Raw genomic sequence first — 19,639 nt, 5'->3', positions numbered from 1 at the left:
AGAAACAAAAATTACCATGTGAAACACTTGATAAATTCTTTTGGTGACCCCCACATACTTTGCATTGTTAATAAAATTGGCACAGTGTCTCGAGACAGTATGTATCATATGCTTATACGAAACTTTGAATGTGCCCAATATTTGTGTAAATTACTTAAGGCTCGAAAATACTGTACTGCGTTGGAGGAAATATATTGGAATACTATTCAAAATATGAATAACTCAAATGGATATTTTATGACTAATGGCAAAACTAGCTTCTGAAATTTGAACACAGCCAGGAGGTCAGTGCACAGTATCAGAATAATGCAATTATGTGTTACAGGCTTATAATGGTGAGTTGAAGTCATGAATAATAACTCATGTGTTGTTGAATTGTGAATAACACTGTCAGTGTCACTCCTAAGAAATTTCCACCTTTTCTGGAAATGGAGACAGAGAAGCAGAATGTTCTGATTAGGGAATGGCCTCGCATTGTCTCAAGTGATAAAGAGCAAAGGTAGAGCAAAGCCTTTTTATCAGAAGAGATGACATTGATCTGGTGAGAATCTCCATCACAGCAGTCAATCACATTGGAGGAAGTTGCCCTTCATGCATCAAAGAGATTACTTTTCAGTGGTAAATGGCGGCCCTGGTGTGAGTGGAAATGCTTGCCGTTATGCAATCAAAAGTGTCAGGGGAAGGGGGACCTTCTTTTTCCCTCTAAGATTTGATTCATTGAGGTCAAAGTCCATTCCAGGGTTAAGATTTCCAGGACAAATCTTCCAGCTCTAAGCGTCAGAGTGTCAGTTGACTGAGCTAGGGCTGGAAATACCAAGATAAGGATCTCAAAGGGAGCAGATGCTTAAAGCAGGAAACATGTGGAGAAAGGTAAAAGGTCAGACTCAGGTTGCCATGGCAAAGTCAGGAGCCCAGGTAAGCCAAGTCACATTGTCAGATTATGGTGTCTGGGTCAAAATGCCACTGGCAGCTCAGGATGGCTCAGGGAAGAACCACATTCAGAATTGTTGGCTGAGCTAATACATGCTTGTGCTTTGTGGGGTTCGTCCTTATGACCCTAACTTACATATCATCCTCTCTGGACCAGTTTTTTAGCGTCCTCACAGTAGCCTGACATAAACAGTAATTTTGTTGAACACTTAGAAATTTATACAAATACATGCTTTTCAAAGTAATGTATTAGCATAGAATATAGCTTTTTTCCCCACAGTTTCTGCCACCAGTTTTTCATGTGACGTTATATCATCTCTTAAGATATCTAATAAGCATTGTTTCTTTACCTACTAGTAAGAAGTATAATGTCAGAGATAATTGACAATAGTAGTTCTAGAAATAAAGAGAGATTCTAAATGTGAAAAATTTGTTTCATCTGTTACTGTATTCATTCTTTCTATAAACTCATAGTCTTAATATAGGAATTCATAGGGAGTCATTGTAAGCAAACTAACTGTTTTAATTAACAAAATACCTGAAATGTGATAGATATTAAATGTCCATATGAAGGAAGTCATACTCTTATTATTTGGCGAAATTATTTTAATCAAAAATAATTGGAAAGGGGGGTCACTATCAGAGTGATGATGCATTGGGAAAGAAATTAGAAAAATTCCCAAGTGTTCATGGCTAGTCAGTTATATATTCCAAAATTTCACTGGACTAGATAACAAAAAATCTTATTTGTCAATATACTTTTGAAAAAAATAGATATTCTTTGTACAAAATTAGGAACAAGGAAAAGATACTTTACATAATTATAATTTTCACTGAATAGTCACACTGGATAATTTTCAGAGTTGTCCAGTGTGAAAATACCATTCAAAGAATTTTATAGAATTAAGCCCCATTAAATGCCATTATTTATTATTAAAACTCACTTAGCACATATGGGCACACTATATAAATGTATTTGCATTATGGAATGTTAAATCTGTAGAATGGGCTATAGTTTCTATAAACCTTCAAAATGCTTTTGAATTAATGATCCTGAGTACATTTATAAGAATCTCTGAAATTTTTTATCTGACAGAAATCTCTATCACCAACAGAAAATCTGTTACAGTTGTGTCTATGCCTTCAGCTCAATATTCTTTTACAGAACCTAGTCTGGGATTTGAAGTATAATTAGTAAGGGAAGACTGCATATAGATAGTTAGATTTTGTTATATTCATCTTATCAAGAGTGTGATCACCACAGAATCCCAGGTATTTTGAGAGCTCTGTTCCCACTTTGAAAAAAAGTATGCCTTTTTTTCTCAGAACTGTGGTACTGCTATATTTGAGGTTTTATACTATACTGATTCTTTAGGTCTTTAAATGCAAAAAGATAAACACTCCTTCCCATTAGGGGGGAAAAAAAACAGGAAAAGAATAGCATATTGGCATCACTCTGTATCTTTCAAAAGGAAAAAATCTTTTTGAGAAAACCTTTAAAACTTCACACTTTTGTGAATATAGAAAGATGAACACCATGCTTACTTAATTTAAATATTTTATTGTTGTTCAGTTACTCAGTCTTGTACTCTTTGCGACCCCATGGACAGCAGCATACCAGGCTTCCGTGTCATTCACTATCCCCCGAAGTGTGCTCAGATTCATGTCCGTTGAGTCGATGATCCATCCAACCATCTCATCTTCTGTTGCCCCACTTCTCATCCTACCTTCAATCTTTCCCAGAATCAGGGTCTTTTCCAATCACAATAACATTTTTACAGTAACATCATAGAAAAAGTGAATAATCAAATCCCAAACTTAAAAACAACCCCTATTCTACTGATTATTGTTAACATGCATACTTCTAATGCCAACAGTTTTATTCAGTGAATTTGTAAGGGTTAGCTCACCCAGGTAGAAATATTCCTGTTAAGGTTACATTCTATAGAGACTGTTCTTAACTGCATTACTGAATCTGGACCCCAGACTGGTACCTACTGACCAAAGGCAGACACCTCTCCTTGGCAATGAAGAGCTACGTGACTTGAGGCTATCTGAAAGTGACACGGCTCTTTGGAATTAACTGTGTATATTTTAATCATAGTTAGGGTGTTGTATTTACTTGTTTGCCTGTTTAGACATACACACACAGTCTCAACAGATGAATTCACAAGCCAGACAATGGTTCACTGGCAGTGACCAGCTCCCTCTCACTCGACCCCCTCTCATTCAGCCGGTGGTGAATGTTACCAGCGGCAGCCCTGGCTGTTTGTCAGCCCTGGTCCTGATCCAGAGTTTCTTTCTCTTTCATGTGGGATCTTTGTCATATGTTGAGTCTCTTTTGCACCCCATTCAGTTTTATACCAGTTTCCCACATAAGCCTGTTAGAGATGTAATGTTAATTACCCAGAAATCTCCGTCTGCTGTTGCTCCAGCATCATTCTTTAATGAATACAGACTTCATTGCATGTATTCTATTACTTTAGCTGCTTCAATTACTATTTTTATTGCAAAGATCTGTGCAAATAAAAGAATATCAAAAGGTATGGCTATAAATGTGCTTTGCGAACTTCCCTCTGCCTTGAAATGCCTGTGAACGGCTGCTACAATATGCCTGCTGCATTTTAATGCCTTTCTCATGAGGCAACAAGGTATGGTCAAGATAGCACTGGCTTTGGAGTCACACATTCCCTGGTCCACCATTCACCAACTGCACTACTTATTTGAGCCTCAGTGTACTGGGCTTCCCTGGTGGCTCAGAGGTTAAAGCGTCTGCCTGCAATGCGGAAGACCTGAGTTTGATCCCTGGGCCAGGAAGATCCCCGGAGAAGGAAATGGCAACCCACTCCAGTATTCTTGCCTGGAGAATCCCATGGATGGAGGAGCCTGGTGGGCTACAGTCCACGGGGTCGCAAAGAGTCGGACACAATTGAGCGATATATGGGTATGAGTACTCATCTGTGAAATGTCAATGTCATCCTCACAAACTTGATTGGGGATAAAATGAGATGAAGTGTGTAAAAAAGCATAAATATTATATTTAAGGAGCTTAATAAATGTTACTTTTCTGTAGCCTTTTGTAGTAATGGGAGACTATGGCATGCACAAATGAACAGTCATTTTAAAATGTTTTTCAATTGAGGTAATTATGAACTAGGAAGAGCAAGGTTAAATTCCAATGGAGCAGATAATGTCTTATTGTGATGTGTATTGCATTTGGGAATATATTACTGTAGGTGACGATGAAGAAAATGACATGGTTTCTGAATTTCATTACAACTTTAAAACTCTGTCCAGCTTTAAAGTGTTATAAGAAAAGCCTGTTTTACTATACATCTGCTTTTAAAGACATAGGCAGCATAATTTACAAGAAATCACTACAATATAAATCTGTTTTGTTATACTGCTTGAGTTAATTTAAAATAAAATTTCAGCACATTGAAAGTGCAGGAGTGGCATTGATCACCTACATATGTATATAGCTATAACAGGAACTTTTTTTGGTAAGAATAACTGACTAACCTCTACCTTATCCAATGAACAAATAATACAGCAAGGCTAAATTTTCTAACAAGCAACCTGGAGATGGAATTACTGGTACTTTGCCAGATTTTATATGGTTGCAAGAGTAGGTGAGTTATATCATATGCTGATGTCACTTCTGAAGCTATCAGACAAAATTCCATAAAGCCAGAAAAATAGAAGTTAACATGTGAATAGCGGAAGGAAAAACAGGAGTCCTCAGAAAGTAAGTCCTCAAAGCTAGGCTTAGCTTTCATTCTGGTCCAATATGTTGTTAGAGGATCCAGTCTTTAAGATACTAATTAGATAAAGGAGACACAGGTTGGAAGGTAGTAAGCAATGGTGGAAAGAGCCTTCTTTAAAGTCAGACCTTATATATATATTAGTCATGAACCTCAGATTTCTCATGTCTGTGGAGCAGAACCATAAAAGTTATCTTTATTCTTCTGTGATTTTGAAATATTTACAGCACCTGTTAACACAACTATATAACTCAACTCAAGTGTCAGCTCCTATAGATGGTAATAGCTTTCTGAAGTTCTGGGTTAAGAAAGATTCTAAGACCACGTCTAGGATTATGGGGAAGGAATGCTATAATTGATTAATGATGTCTGCTCTGAGCAGAATTGATAATAAGTGAAAGTCTGTATCAATATATTTTCTATACAATGTCCCATAAATTATAATTACTATGATTACTGGTTCTCTTATGACAAAGGCATTTTTATGTTCCTCAGATTTCTACCTCTTCAACACAAAATGGAATCAATTAACTGCTTTGGGTACAATAGCTGTGTATATCATTTTTATTGATTTGATGGTACACTTGTGTGTATTATCTGTAGAGAAGAGCTAAAGATAAAATCAGAATTTACTATTCCTCATTTTATTAGATAAACCAACTACCTGGGAAACAGTCTGGTATAGTTACTCAAAGTAGAGTGAGGTTTAGACAGAGAAAGAAAATGAATGTTGCAATGTAGTCCCTGCTTATCATGAAAGGTTTGCATGGTGTCCTGTAACTTCTTTAAAATATTCACACAAGGGAGAATGTTTTGCACTTAGATGGTCCATGAATTTCTAGACTTTTTCCTGTTTTTCTCTGTGGCCAGATTTCTTCTCTGGGTAAATAGTCATGTTCCTGTCAGCCATAGGGGATTTTCTGAATCATAAACAGCTGATTTTGTATTCTTGCTCCATTCCTTCTATTTGAGAACTGAAATCTGATCAAACCCATATTTTTAAATTTATTTATTTATAGGCATATGGAAGAATAGTTTACGGTCTGAGTGTGATTATTTTTTCCCACAAATGTAGGAAAATTATGGGGATTTTTAAAACAGCCCCTTATCAGTTTCTTTTTTTTTTTTTTTATTACTGATGACTTCATTCTGCTTGAATTCAATGCTTCGGTTTCTTTGGGTAAACTAATAGATTATGTATGCTGTGTTTGCACCACGTTGATTGAACTCATCTGGTGAGTTTGAGCGCGGCTCATGCATGCACGAAATGGGCAGAAGCCTGCACAGTGGATGCAGGCCCCGTAGGCAACTCAGAGTACTTAAGAGCAAGGGGTGCTCTTCAGAATTGAGTTCTGCTGTCTTTCCTGCCTTCTGTTGTTCAGGAAAGTATCAGACCTTTTTTTTCTTATTGTTATCTTTATCAAGTTCTTAAGAAATACTTTTCTGCAAGAAAAGTATAGTAAGAAAACAAAGTCAGAACTATTTAAAGTGAGTTTTAAAATACATATTGAAGAAAAATTAGCATAAATGATCTGTAAGAAATTGTTTTTTCTTGATCAAAGGCATCAAGTACTTGGTGTCCACAGAGCAGGTAGGAAGCCAAGAACTCCATGCTAATTTTGTACAGAGGATGTCGAGACACATGATCCTGCTTTCAGTTAACTTACAACCTATCAGTAGTTTGGGAAGAAAGTTTTCCTTCCAAAAGATATTTACTCACCATTTTCTTTTTATAGTTCAAGTGTAATTTTTAAATGTTTTAACAAAATAGCAGATGACTTCTTCCTACTGCTTTTAGATGTCTCATTTAAACTTCAAACTCAGTGTGATACTTAGGGATCATTTTGGCATGTAGAGGTCTTCTCTGTGGGGCTCCCCCCTACTTTTCTCCGTCCCATTTGTCTCTCTTCCCAGCTCCCTCCCCAACACCTTGTATACTAGAGGCGTGATTCTCACATACACATGAAATATGGGTCTCATTATGGTTAATTGTTACAAATTGAGTTAAAATACCAACATTTGCAAATGATCTATTTTGTCATTTATTAGAGTAAATTCAAAATATCCCTAAAGGACCCAAACTCTCTCTTATTATAATCTGCTTCCCAAATGAGAGGGGGAAGGGAGCGCATGTCAGCTACTATGTCTATGAGGCAAGACAAAAGAAGTTGAGGACCACTGCTTGCCAAACTGACTTCCTTGCATTCCCCCCAAAGCAACATGCTTTCTCATTTCTGTTCTTTGCATTGTTCTTCTCTCTGCCTTGAATTTTCTCATCTCACTTGTTCAGTTGTTGAGCACCTATGCATCTTTCAAGATTCAGCTAAGATGTCACCTCCTCTTTGGGGCCTTCTGTGATCTCCTTCCATGGCTCTACCTTGTTAAAGTTTAAGCAATCCGTGTTCCCTCAACCCCTGTGCAGACCTGTAGCATCAGTCACAGTGGATTGTAGTCTTCCATATCCCTTTCAGTTCCCTAACTCCCAGACTGTGTGTTTTTTGTGGAAAAGTTCTGTGAAAGTGTTTAAGATCTCCAGGTCTTAACATAAGTTCTGGCACAGTAGGGCACTCCGTTATGCCTCAGATCAATCAGAGAAGTTGATCAGCTGTAGATATCTTCCTAGCATCTTCCTCTTGCTTCCTCTCCCTGATTGTATCACATAATGTTGATTCTGTTGAAATGATAGTGACAGATCTAAGCTAAAAGGGAGCCACTGGCTGACCAGTGTGGGGCTGAATGGATAAGTTACTGGAAAAGCTGTAATTCCTGAGAGGAAGAAGTAGCTAAGAAGAGAGGAAAACCTTGGACATGTAACCAACATGGCATATTCTACTATGATCAGCTTTCTATTTTTCTTTTTACTTCTTAGCAAGACTTCTACTTTATTTTCTTTCTCTATGTCCTGCCTATGCCCATATAATGATATGTACCCCAGCCCCACTCCAAAAATTCACGAACGTCATTGAACTGAACATGCCATGCCACTATACATCACATTCAAGCTTCAGGTCAAACAACTGGTCTCATATAGGCAACACTTATGTAAGAAAGTGAGATACTACATAAAAAATTAACCAAACTCTGTACATACAATTTTAAGAAAAAGGTGATGGCTCTTTTAATTGCTCTAGGTCAGGACCTTAAGTTCTCACTCAAAAGGCACTTATTAATCCCAAGTTAGATCTAAACATATGCACATAAAGAGTAGTTTTTATTTATTTTTGTTACCAGGAATTTCACAGTTTTAGTAGCATATTTGTACGATATTACTGAATCTTCCAAATTTGAAAGTCAGATGCTTAACAAAATAAAAAATATCAAGAAGCAAGTTTCTAGGATGTTGTTCACCATGTGACTGCTTGTCTGATTATGTCCTGCAGTGGCCGGTCTGTGAGCGGAAGTGCTGACCGCATCCAGAAGTTGCGGAAAGAGTATTATCAGGCTCGGAGAGAAGGTTTCGCTTTATATGAGGATGACGAAGGAAGAGCAAGACCTGACTATGACCTTCACTGGGTAAGTCTATGCCTGAATTCTTTGCACTCATCTTTACTGACATAGTTAAGAGCAGAAGAACATGGCTAGGAATGTCCTATACATATCAATGTATATTTAGGTTGCTTGGGTTTCATGGATATAAACATTACCTAAACCACAGCCCATTTTCTCCTACAGAAGTTGTTTCTATAAATCAAACCACACTAATGCACAGTAGTTCACTTTAATTGCTTTCATATTTACTCCCTCTTGGACTTGTATGCCTGCTTGTTTGGATGGAGCAGATGTTAGCTATTTTAAAAAGGGCAAGGAATCTTGGTCATTATCTTCTGGGCCTTAATCCTTACCCTCCATCTCTTGAGTCTCAGACATCTGGTCAAGCATTAACAGACCATGCACCATAAGCAATCTCTTCTTTTGAAAACAATTATTAGAAATAAATTTCAGAAAGGTCTGAAAGATATCCATTCAAAGATATCTTTAGTGTTAGTATATTGCATCTGAACACTTTGCATTTTGCTAATCTTACCAGTACACTAAGATCATTTTATTCTGAGACAAGGGCAGTTTTTTATTAGAGGGTTCTCTATCAAATCATTCCACATTCATAAAGACAGAAGGATATCGTGACCTCTAAAGAAACATTTTTCTGGGTTTTTTTCAAAATAGCCTAATTCATTCTGTTGTCTTTTTCAAGAAGGCAAGCTCTCTCTCATCCTCTTTGATGATTATTGCCTTTTCCTACAGTTTTTAGTGCTGTTTTGAGAACCACATAAGGAACCGTCTTATCCCTGGTGACCACATCATCTCTTTTGAAGGACTGATCTTTTAAAGGAAAGTTTCCTTCCTTGATTTTCACACCCACATTTGTGTTCATGAGGTCAGGGTTGGGAGGGTAGAGTCCAACCACTGAGCTGATTCTCTCTAGTTTTAACTTGGATAGTGTGGTTTCTCATGTATGAAACCTAGTGCTTTTACACAGGGGTCCAAAAGTCAGTTTCGGCATCTATCACCGTTGTACACAGCAACTGACAGTTCTTAGCCCAATAGATTCTACCTTGTATTGCAGAGTTTAAAGACACTTATCAGAAGTACACAGTATTGACTAGATATCGCCAAGCAAATGGCTTCAGTCTTTTCCAGAGATAAGCATCCTATGACTACAGATCAAAAGAAACAACTATTTATTGGTTTTATTACCAATGTTAGGATTAAGCAGAATAGCATTGACTGTGATAGAGCAACTAGTCCTTTGGACTCTCAGTAACAGAAGCAAAAGATTTTCCTAGAATAACAATCTGTAACAATTCACTTCATTTCAGCCTTAGTCAAGACTGACTTTCTGACTCTGATGAAAGACTGTATACATAAGACTGTCCTTTCTCAACCAAACAGATGATAAAGGGAAGTTGTTTCCACCAGAACCAAAGCAGAACTCCATGTCCAATGCATTGAGAAGTCTTTCTTCTCAAAACCAGTATGAATTCCTATGAGCAAAATAACATAAATAATTTCACAATAGATAAAGCAGTCCTGGTTGTTTGAACCTTACTTTATGTGATCTCCTTACATCAAGTTGAAAGGATGAAAATTATTAACAGTCATGAGACTTAAAGTTTCCTCTGATTTACCAAACCTGAGCTGGATGACTATGCACTCAGGTCCTCCCTATTTGATACTGTTTTGTGCCAGGCAAATGCATGACCAGATGAACAATCTAGTGAGTGGAGAGAGTACCGCTCTAATTTGTGTTTCCCATGCTCAGGTGTGTTGAGCTTTGCCAGAAGTGACTGATTTTACATTTCCCAAGCAATTGAGGACTACAGCTTCCCAAAAGGATTCTTGGGAAATGCACTGTCATAAAAGCTGAGTGACCCTTTGTGATTGGCTGTGATATTCCAAACCAGGGATTAGAATATCAGCATCCTTTCCTGTCCTTTCCACAAGCCAAGGAAAAACACTATTATCTATTGTCCAACATGGACCTGAGAAATCACACCATTATCTTGCAACTTTTTGAGAGATCCAGGAAAGCATGTTTAGAATTTTAGTCTTTCATTTCCACAGTCAGCCAGACCCAACAAGACAGCTTTTATGAGACTGTGGTTTCTAGATTGGCTGGTCTTCAGCATCACCAAGGGTGCCTGTTAAAAACTGAAAAACAGTCTATGAAGAGGAGGGATGGAGCCCAAGAGAGGGCTCCTAGGCGCTTCTCCATCAGGCTTTCTGACCCACAGGTCTTTAAAAATAGGACATTGATTCCACTTTCTTCAGTAAATACTGAAGTAGTTCAACTTCTCTAACAAAATCATTACATGGACAAGCATCATCAAAAAATACTTTCATGGACTCAAAATTCCTCTAGCTCCCAATATCTCAGATTGAGAGGTCTGAGAGAAACTCCCAAGAGTCACACTATACTGGAGAACTTTGGATCTATTGAGAAAAAAATTAGAAGAATAAGTTACCTAATAACTACTTTTAAGATAGGCCAAAAAGAACGAAAGAATGCTTACAAAAGTTTTCAAAACCAAAATGATAAAACAGTCATGGAAAGAGTATTAGGATCTATGAATCACTGAAAAGACATTATTAGGTTCTATTCATATTTTTGGTGGTTTTATTTTTTTTCACATCTCTGAAATTAGGATGCAGTTTGCAATCACTTTTCACCAGGTGTCATGATATAACTGTCCATTTCTGGACAAGAAATGTTCAGAATTGTGCACATTGTTTATTGGAAACTTGAAAGAAAATCCTTGAGAAATTTTGAGCACGCTTTTAAGAAAGGCTGCTCCTTGATATTTTTAAAATGTATTTGTATCAGTGGGACTTACACTTCTTGCTTTGGTCCCTCCTCTGACGTTTCTGAACTTCCCAGCCATCTTGTGGGTAGTTTTCTACAATGTTACACCTGCTCAGTGGCCAGAGCCAAGGATTTCTCTTACTGCTCTCTTGGGTTCTCCCTTGCTCTCACATCTCTCTCTTTCCTTTTCCTTTTTCTATGTCTCCTATTCAATGTTAACCAACATTTTCTCAGTCTTAGTGTAGGCCTGGTACTGGTAAACAAAAGTGTATTGTCTCTATGTTGGAGGAACTCACAGTCTAGCCAGGAATACAGACATCTAAGCCAAAACCAAGAAAAAAGGACATTTATCTACGTGAGAAATGCTCTTGTGGTAGAGTGATACTATCGTCTAAATGAGTGCAGAGAAAGCAGTTAATTCTGTTGAAAGCAGGGTATGTGTGAGGGGTGCTGGGAAAGTGATAGAGAGCATTTGGAAGTTGCCTCAGTCCTGTATTTTGTTCCTTTCTCCTCAAACACACAGGTTTTTCTTTTTCCCAAAGGAGCTCCTGATTTATTCACTTCATTTGTGTTAAAATAAATGAATACACACAGATTGCAAGGTTTGTAAATATGGACATGAGACCTTAAAAAATCTTTTCAGCAAGTCTGTTTTGTATCTGTGTTCCCATCTAGACTCTGAAAAGCTGTAAAGAACAAGTAGAGGGAAATTCAATGGCTGTGAGTGAGATGCCTGGCGAGTTTTTATAGGCCCAATTAAGTGAACCAGATAGGCTCGCTAAGAGGTGTTCGTATCTGCCAAAAGAAAACATAATAACATAATACCTGATATCAGCTGGCATTTTATGTTCTGTACAGCTTGTAAAGACTGTCACAGTCATCTGGCCACAGGCTATGGTTTATTGTGGGTGGGCTTCTAAAAATTATTATTAGCAGATAAAGATTATCTGCTGATTTAACAGCAATATGAATATCCTGTAAGTAACTTTAAAAATGGGATGGTTCTAGAGTTTTCTAAAAATTTTAGTACTATTATTACTATCTTCTTTCAAGAGTTACATGGCATATATTATATCCCTTTCCTCTTTTTAATTCTTTGGCTAAATTGGAAGAATATTTACCTATAAAAGGGTGGGAGGGAGGTAGGCTGGTTTCCATGGTCAAAGACATAGCACTATGTGTTTTCACAAAAGGGATTAGTTCACGTAGGTCATGGTTGGAACAGAGATGGTTGGGTGAAGAAATAAAAACATTCTGAAAGATTTGTTTCTTCTAATATGAAGATGATTTAGAAACGAACTCAAAGGAACATACTTGGCAGCCGTCTTAACAGTGAGGGACCCATCTGGTAAATCCTGTAGTCAGAGGAAAGGGAGGTCAAGATGCTAAGATCGTGCTAGCTGTCTTAGGAGCAGATTTAAGATGGAATGTGTAATAGCCACACAAGTTCAAAACCCATCAGAAGGTCATGTTCTAAACATAAGGGATAAGAGAGATGAGCTCCCGCTGTCTAGCAGTCCAATATCAGAACTGAGACTTGTTCATATTTGTCCTTCTCTTTCTCCTGGAGGGCATCTATTAGAAACTAGGGACATTAAAAAACAGTTATGGATTAGTCAGTGGCTGTCAAATTGCAACAGAAACCTAATTCAAACTTGCCTAAGCAAAAACAGAAACTTTGTTGGCTTACATAACTTTAAGGTCCATACGATATCTGACTTCAGGCAAAGCTGGTCCTTCTCCTTCCCACAGGCCATTAGGAGCTCTTTATTAGGAGAATAACTTTTGTGCTTCGCTCTTTTGGGACCTTTGTCAAGGGACTCCCCTATATGGTGATAAGATAGCCATCAGAAGCCTCAACCCAGCAACTCTATAGAAAGAGGTGGTCTCATCCCCAGTATATCCAGAAAGTCCTAGAGCTGATGTTTAATACAGTTCTCAATGACTTGTTGACTCAGCCTGGGTCACATGTCTACTCATGAGCTCCCATGGCCAGAAAGATGTAGTACTCTTACTGGTCAGAATTACATCACAAGGTCACTCCTGGAACCAGAAAGTAGAAACAGACCTACATAAATTCAATGAATGAGTATAAGTAAAGAAGTAGTCCCCAAAAGAAAATCAAGCTGCTGTCACAAGGGAAAAATGGACATCAGGCACAATTAGGAATTGTCTACTATAATCCCTAGTTTTTATAACGATATAAACTTCATCTTCTTAGATTATCAAGAAAAAAGAGATAAAGACTTTTCCCTTCACATATTTCAAGTTTATCATTAGAAAAGATGATTCTATTATCATTTTTAAAGTCACTGCTATTGTTGGCTAGGTAAATGGAAGAAGATTTCTTTTTGTCTACTGGTTCAGTATCTTTCAGCTACCCCAAGAACGCAGCTGGCTTCACTGAGTTATTCATGAATAATAAACAGACCGTTGGCTGTTTGTTCAGATAAGCAAGTGACATTTTGATTCACCCAAGACCTAGGAATTTGCCTTGCTGCTGCTGCTGCTAAGTCACTTCAGTTGTGTCTGACTCTGTGCGACCCCATAGACGGCAGCCCACCGGGCTCTGCCGTCCCTGGGGTTCTCCAGGCAAGAACACTGGAGTGGGTTGCCATTTCCTTCTCCAATGCGTGAAAGTGAAAAGTGAAAGGAATTTGCCTTAGAGAGAGGCAATAGAATGCTTTGAAAGGATAAAAAGTAACTCATTTTCCCTGGGTAAGAATTGCTCTATCTGTAGCTGCGTGGATTGTTGTTTTGTGACAAGTACATATGCTATTCTGAAAAGCTTCACAAGATGGAATGAGGTAACGAATTAAAACCATCAAATGTATGTATCCACAGCGGTTGTGGTTTGGCCTCTACCAGAGTTAACCAACACCTTCTCAGTTGATGAGACCCTCTTGAGCTCCATAAACACATCCTTTCCAACGTGTCCCTCCATCAACAGTTGAGTGTTTCCCCTGATTTTCTAAAACAGCTGAACTGAGGAGTTTAAGAAGTACCAAGGCAGATACTGTCTAGAAATTAGGGGGGATTTTGGAAAGGCTTGAGTTTTGATGGAATGTGACACTGGTAAAACTTCAAATGCCACCTGAAAGATTGGGACTCACTCATCTAGATTTCAGGAAATAGTGAAATTTCTAGGAAAGAAGACAACAAAATAAATTGAAGATTCTTTTTCTCTTTTGGTTGGTAGCATCAGTCCTCCTCTGTCTCAGTGTGGCTTTCACAGGACCATGATGACATATTAGCCATATGGAAGAAGATTATGTGAATGGATTTCTAGCTTTTAAACATGTACTACTTTGAAAGAAGGCAACATGTTTACAGGCAATCCCCAACATAAAAATAAACTATGTTTTAGAAAACCACTAAGAAATTGGTGGCTTGAACCTGGGAATGATTTTCCCCATAGGAAAAAAAAAAGTTACTGGTTGTAAGATCCTGGACTAGCCTACAAAAATACACTAAAATCCAGTAACTTTGTACTAGTCACAGAGCAGGCTTCCCTGCTGATTCAGTGGTAAAGAATCAGCCTGCCAGTGCAGGAGACTGGGGTTCAATCCCTGGGTCAGGAAAATCCCCTCGAGGAGAAAATGGCAACCCACTCCAGAATTCTTCCCTAGGAAACCCCATGGACAGAGGAGCCTGGTGGGCTACAGACCAGGGGCTGCAAAAGAGCCAGACACGACTTAGTGACTAAGCAGCAGTGACAGACCATGAACCCAGAAGTGGGAGCAGTGGAACCATCTGAGCCAGTGGCCAAAGAAGGAAGTTTCCTTCTTCCTTCTTTTCTGGACACTTTGGTGATGTTCTATAGCCCCTCCCCATCTATCAGTCTTCAAGGATGTCTCCCCAGGTTTCCTGACCCATAATCCCTCCTACCTCATTATCATACTACACTTAAGTCCATGCTGCCCTCCAGAGTGCTCAGGAGTCCAAGGCTACCTCTCTTCTTGGTCCTCCATTAAAGTACCTATTCTCCTGTATCTCATTTTCATCACTCCGAGCTAGGGGGAGTAGAGATAGGGCAAATAATTGGATCCCTGAAGATTCTTCCCACTCCCTGAAAGACTTCTCTTTCTAAAGCAGGTATTTGATTTAACCCTAATTAGGTAAAAATTAGGCAGTATAGGGGAAGTCTAGAAGGGAACAGAGAGAGAGTTCAACAGAATCCATCCTTAGAAACAGTCCCTTGGTGAAACCAAGGGGCAAGAGCGCCTTGGCTGTTGAGGCATTTTCTCCACACCTTTTCGCTGCTGCATCATGGCCTGAAGCTCCTCCAGCACCTCTCTTCTATGTACAGAGCCCACGTTACCCCGCATCTCCCTGTCAAACTGCTTTCCTGCGGGTAATGACCCGATCCAAGGGGCGGCACTGATTTCTCCAGCAGCCTGGCCCTCAGCTGCCTCAAAAGAAGTCTTTTGTTTCTGAGTCTTCCCCCAGTGGCCCAAGGCCAGTTGCCACAACTTACACAGACCATGACTCCTCAGCCAGCACTGTCTGAAGTCTCCCCTGAAGATGCTACTCCAAACGGTGTCTTCTCATCCAGTCTTCCTAAGCCCACAGATGGAGGTCCTAAATGTCAGACCCAGCACACAGCAGGTATGGGAAGCATTTTAGAGCATGGACCCTGCGTTCATATTCAGGCTACACCACTTGCTGACTGGCTCAATTTGGCCCATTTATTTAACCTCTCAGTCTTCTTTAAAATTCGGATAATAGTAGTATCTCATATAAGTATTGTGACCGTGAATGAACTATTATTGCATGTAAAGCACTTGGAATGGCATCTGGCATGCAGTAACGTGTTCAGGAAAGGTGAGGAATTTTTAAGTGGTGCGTGTACTGAGGTGTTCAGAACTAATATGTCCTATTAGCCAGACAGCTGTTCGAAGTCGTTGTTGGAGTTGAACGTCTTTGGTTCTTCCAGTTCTGGGACATTGTATAGCACATAGAGCATTTGGAAGGTCTTCCAGTCGTGCTCACGCTGGTTACCCCTGAGGTGCCCACAGCCCTTTCGGGTGGTAACTGTCAGGACCGGTTATAAGGCACTTCTGGCAAAGTCCATGGGTCAGGAGGTCAATATCTGTTTCCCTGTCTACCCCACACAAACTTTTCCTTCCAAAGTGTGTTCCTTTCATCCCTGACCCCAGGGGCACACCTAATCTCTTTAATGAGCTTGCGCTAAAATCAAAGACCAAAAACGAAAAGAACGTTAGAAGCTTCTGTTTTCAACTCTGCAAAAATCCTGAAGCAAAGAAACACTTTGACACGTGAAAGAAAAAAAAAAAAAACAACTTAACAGTTACCAAAGGGAAAACCAGGAAGGGATAAATTTGAAATTTGAGGTTAAAAGATACACACTATTATATATAAAATAGATAAACAAAAAGGACCTATTGTATAGCAGAGTGAACTGTGTTCAGTATCTTGTAATAACCTATAATGGAACAGAATCTGAAAGAGAATACGTGTATATATATGTAGAACTGAATTGCTTTGCTGAAACATTATAAAGCAGCTATAACTTCAATGAAAAAATTAAAAATTTAAAAAGAGAAAAAGAAATACTTAGATCTAGTTAAGGATTTAAAATAGGGAGAGAAGAATATAAAGAGAATATATGTAAATTATTTACTCAATAAATGTTACTACGGCCAGCTCAGTAATAACAATGGCATCAACACTGACTCTATAAGCAAATATCTTATATTAATTATTCCAGACAACTCCATGTGGTAGGTGTCTTTAATTCTATTTTACAGATGAGGAAACTAATGTTCTGAGACTTTGTGCATAGTCACATGATCAGTAGCAAAGCTGATACTCCAATCTCTGCCGACTCCCTGTGGAACAGAAGAAAGGAAGGCCAGTGTGACAGCTGTTGAGATGTTTTTTCTGCAAGAGATGTTTGAAAGAAAGAGAATCTCTGCTGAAATTATCTTTAATTATCACTCGTAATTTGTTTTTAACCCAATAGAACTGAACCCAAACCAAATGTTGGTATCATTTCATCACTTCTCTCTAAAAGTCAAAATAAAATCATTCTTTTTATGCTATAATCAAATAAGTTAGGCTATCTCTGGCTCAAACCCAAACCTAAATACCAAAAATCAGAAAAAGAAAGTTCAGAACCACATTATTTTTCCATAATATGTCAAAAAAAAAAGCCTATGCTTTAGTTACATTAGAGTGAAAAAAGAACTCTTTCTGCTTCTAATGAGCAATTAATTCCAGCTCAGGATGTTGAGTTTAGAATAGGTTAAGTTCCCCCAAACCACAGCCGTTTGTGTTGGATCATGGTTAAAAACCCAGAATTCCAGTTTCTACAATAATCACATTCTTTTCTTCTACTGCAATGGGAGAAATAACCATTTTTATGTAACATAGGAAAAACCATAGCAGAAACGCCTATGAATTCCAGATTTCCTAAACTGTTTTCAAAGCTGTTTAAAATCAGTTGAATACATTTTATTTTAGCATAGCTCAAAATTCTGAAATAAACTTTGGGAACTGAAATTTTTTTTAATGAATTTGTTTGGAGGAGAAGATGTGAAAATTCACGTAATTAGCATGTTTAACACATGAATCACTTAAGTTTGATGACAATGAAAACTCCATATGAACCATATTTGTGTTCAGATCCCAAAACCCAGAACCACCCCTTGCACAGCTTCCTAACTGTAATTAACCAATCAGGTCGCTGCGGTAGCCATCTTTTTCCTTCAGCTTAAGAAAATTTTAGACTCAGAGTCATTCTGAAATTTAACATCATTTGGTTCTTGTTAAGTAGTGACTGGTCTGGTGTTATGACGGGAAAAAGAAAAGTCAGAGAAAGCTCTTCTGCGAAATAAACAAGAAGAACACTTGAATCAAAGAAAATCCTAAAATGATCCCAATCACAACAGCAATATTGGAACTGCCATTCTCCACAGGAAGAATGACCCCTTTTGAATACATTGTAATGACACAGACTAGAGTCTGTGACTTTACAATCCTCCTATGACTCTCATTAATTTCTCTGTCTCATACCAAGCCTTGAAATCATGGTGCTAATTCTCAGAGTGTTTATGAGAAAGTGCAAAAGTTGACACCACTGACTTCACCTAGGCTGACAGGAAAACTTTCCATTTGTTCAAGTAAATGAACTAAGAAGAGAGGGTGTAATGTTAGTGTTATAAACTATTGGTAAATTATTCCTTTTCTGTTTTGATAAGACTTTCATAAAGCAATGTAGTTCTTTGGTTTTTATCTCCATGAAGCTTTCTTCTGATAATTTAGATCATTTTATAACACCTCTCAGCCTGTTCCCTAGACAGCAAAGCCAAAGCAGCAATGAAGAGTAGTTTTTCCACAATCATTCATTCCTTTGTTGATTTATTTATCCACTGAATATTTACCAGTTTATACATGAGTATGCATCAAGCCTAACACTTGCATCAACACTTACCAACAAAGAAGGAACACCTCAATGGTGTGTGTGTGTGAGAGAGAGAGAGATAGAAGCTATTATTGTTTTGAAGTTTCTCCTTTAGGGAAGCAGTAGGAAATATAGTATGAAAAAGAGGTTCCCTGGCATTATCTGATGTCTTTCACCTGATGAACCTTTGCTCACCCTGTGAAAATGGAGACTCCCAAGCCATGTGGAGATACTTCCATTTTTCAGTTTTGTTTTCCTATCTTCACCAATTATCAGAGTCCCAGATTGTTTCTGAATAGCAACTCTATTTTCATTGTATTTTTTATACATATCATTTACTTTTCTTTCCCTCATCTATTTGGCATGGACCAGGTTTCCTGTTTTCCATACAATTCCCTTTACAGCAATTTCCCAGGTTTAAATTGTCAGACAGCACTTCAGCAGCAATGTGCTCTATACATGTGTGGTTGTAAAGGAATCAGAAATTTACATTCCAGAGAAGGAACTCATGGCCCCACAATGAATGTGAATGATGGCAGGAAGAAATCTTTTAACAGTACTTAAATTGATCATTGAGAAAAGCTATGAGATTTAGAGCTTTGTGGTTTACCTGGGGTTCTAGGACTATTTTTAAATTTCCCAATTTCAGAAGTGGGTACTTTCTCCTTTCTGCATATGGTTGCATAGATGTACTTGAATACATGATGATGAAACAATTAAACAAGATGACAGGCAAGTAGGAAGGAACTGACATTTTGTTTCCAGCATTCCATATTGCCACATAATTTATTTTTAAGTTTAATTTATAAGAAGTTTTTAATCCTTTTGCAATTAGAAGTGCTTAAAGACTTTCCTTTGCTTGGAGGTTTTCTCTACAAAATAAGAAAAAACCCTGTTAATGTCCCTCATCGATTATCCACTTTCACTCATGCTGTGTCACTTTGGTCCCAGGACTGAAGAATAAAATTTCAAAGTGCATGGTAGTTTAGTCATACATTCATTTATTAATTAGTTCCTTAGAACTTTATTTCAAATCCTGAAAGATGATGCTGTTAAAGTGCTACACTCAATATGCCAGCATATTCAGAAAATTCAGCAGTGACCACAGGACTGGAAAAAGTTAGTTTTCGATAGTACATGAAATGAGAACTTCCAGATGTTCAAACTGGATTTAGAAAAGGCAGACGAACCAGAGATCAAATTGCCAGCATCTGGTGG

General features: G+C 38.2%; 1 protein-coding gene across 2 annotated transcripts in view; it reads left to right on the top strand.

The window, feature by feature from the left end:
• PARD3B (par-3 family cell polarity regulator beta) overlaps window positions 1-19,639 on the top strand; it is a 1,130,274-nt gene that overhangs the window by 999,232 nt on the left and 111,403 nt on the right. For both annotated transcript variants that reach the window (XM_065930754.1, XM_065930753.1), the window contains one exon: window positions 8,075-8,207. In XM_065930754.1, coding sequence (XP_065786826.1) covers window positions 8,075-8,207 — 133 coding nt within the window. The remainder of the gene's footprint in view (window positions 1-8,074; window positions 8,208-19,639) is intronic.

The sequence above is a fragment of the Muntiacus reevesi genome, chromosome 3 (genome assembly GCF_963930625.1).
Source record: "Muntiacus reevesi chromosome 3, mMunRee1.1, whole genome shotgun sequence".
Taxonomy (NCBI): Eukaryota; Metazoa; Chordata; class Mammalia; order Artiodactyla; family Cervidae; genus Muntiacus; species Muntiacus reevesi.
This window is presented reverse-complemented; position numbering and strand designations above follow the sequence as displayed.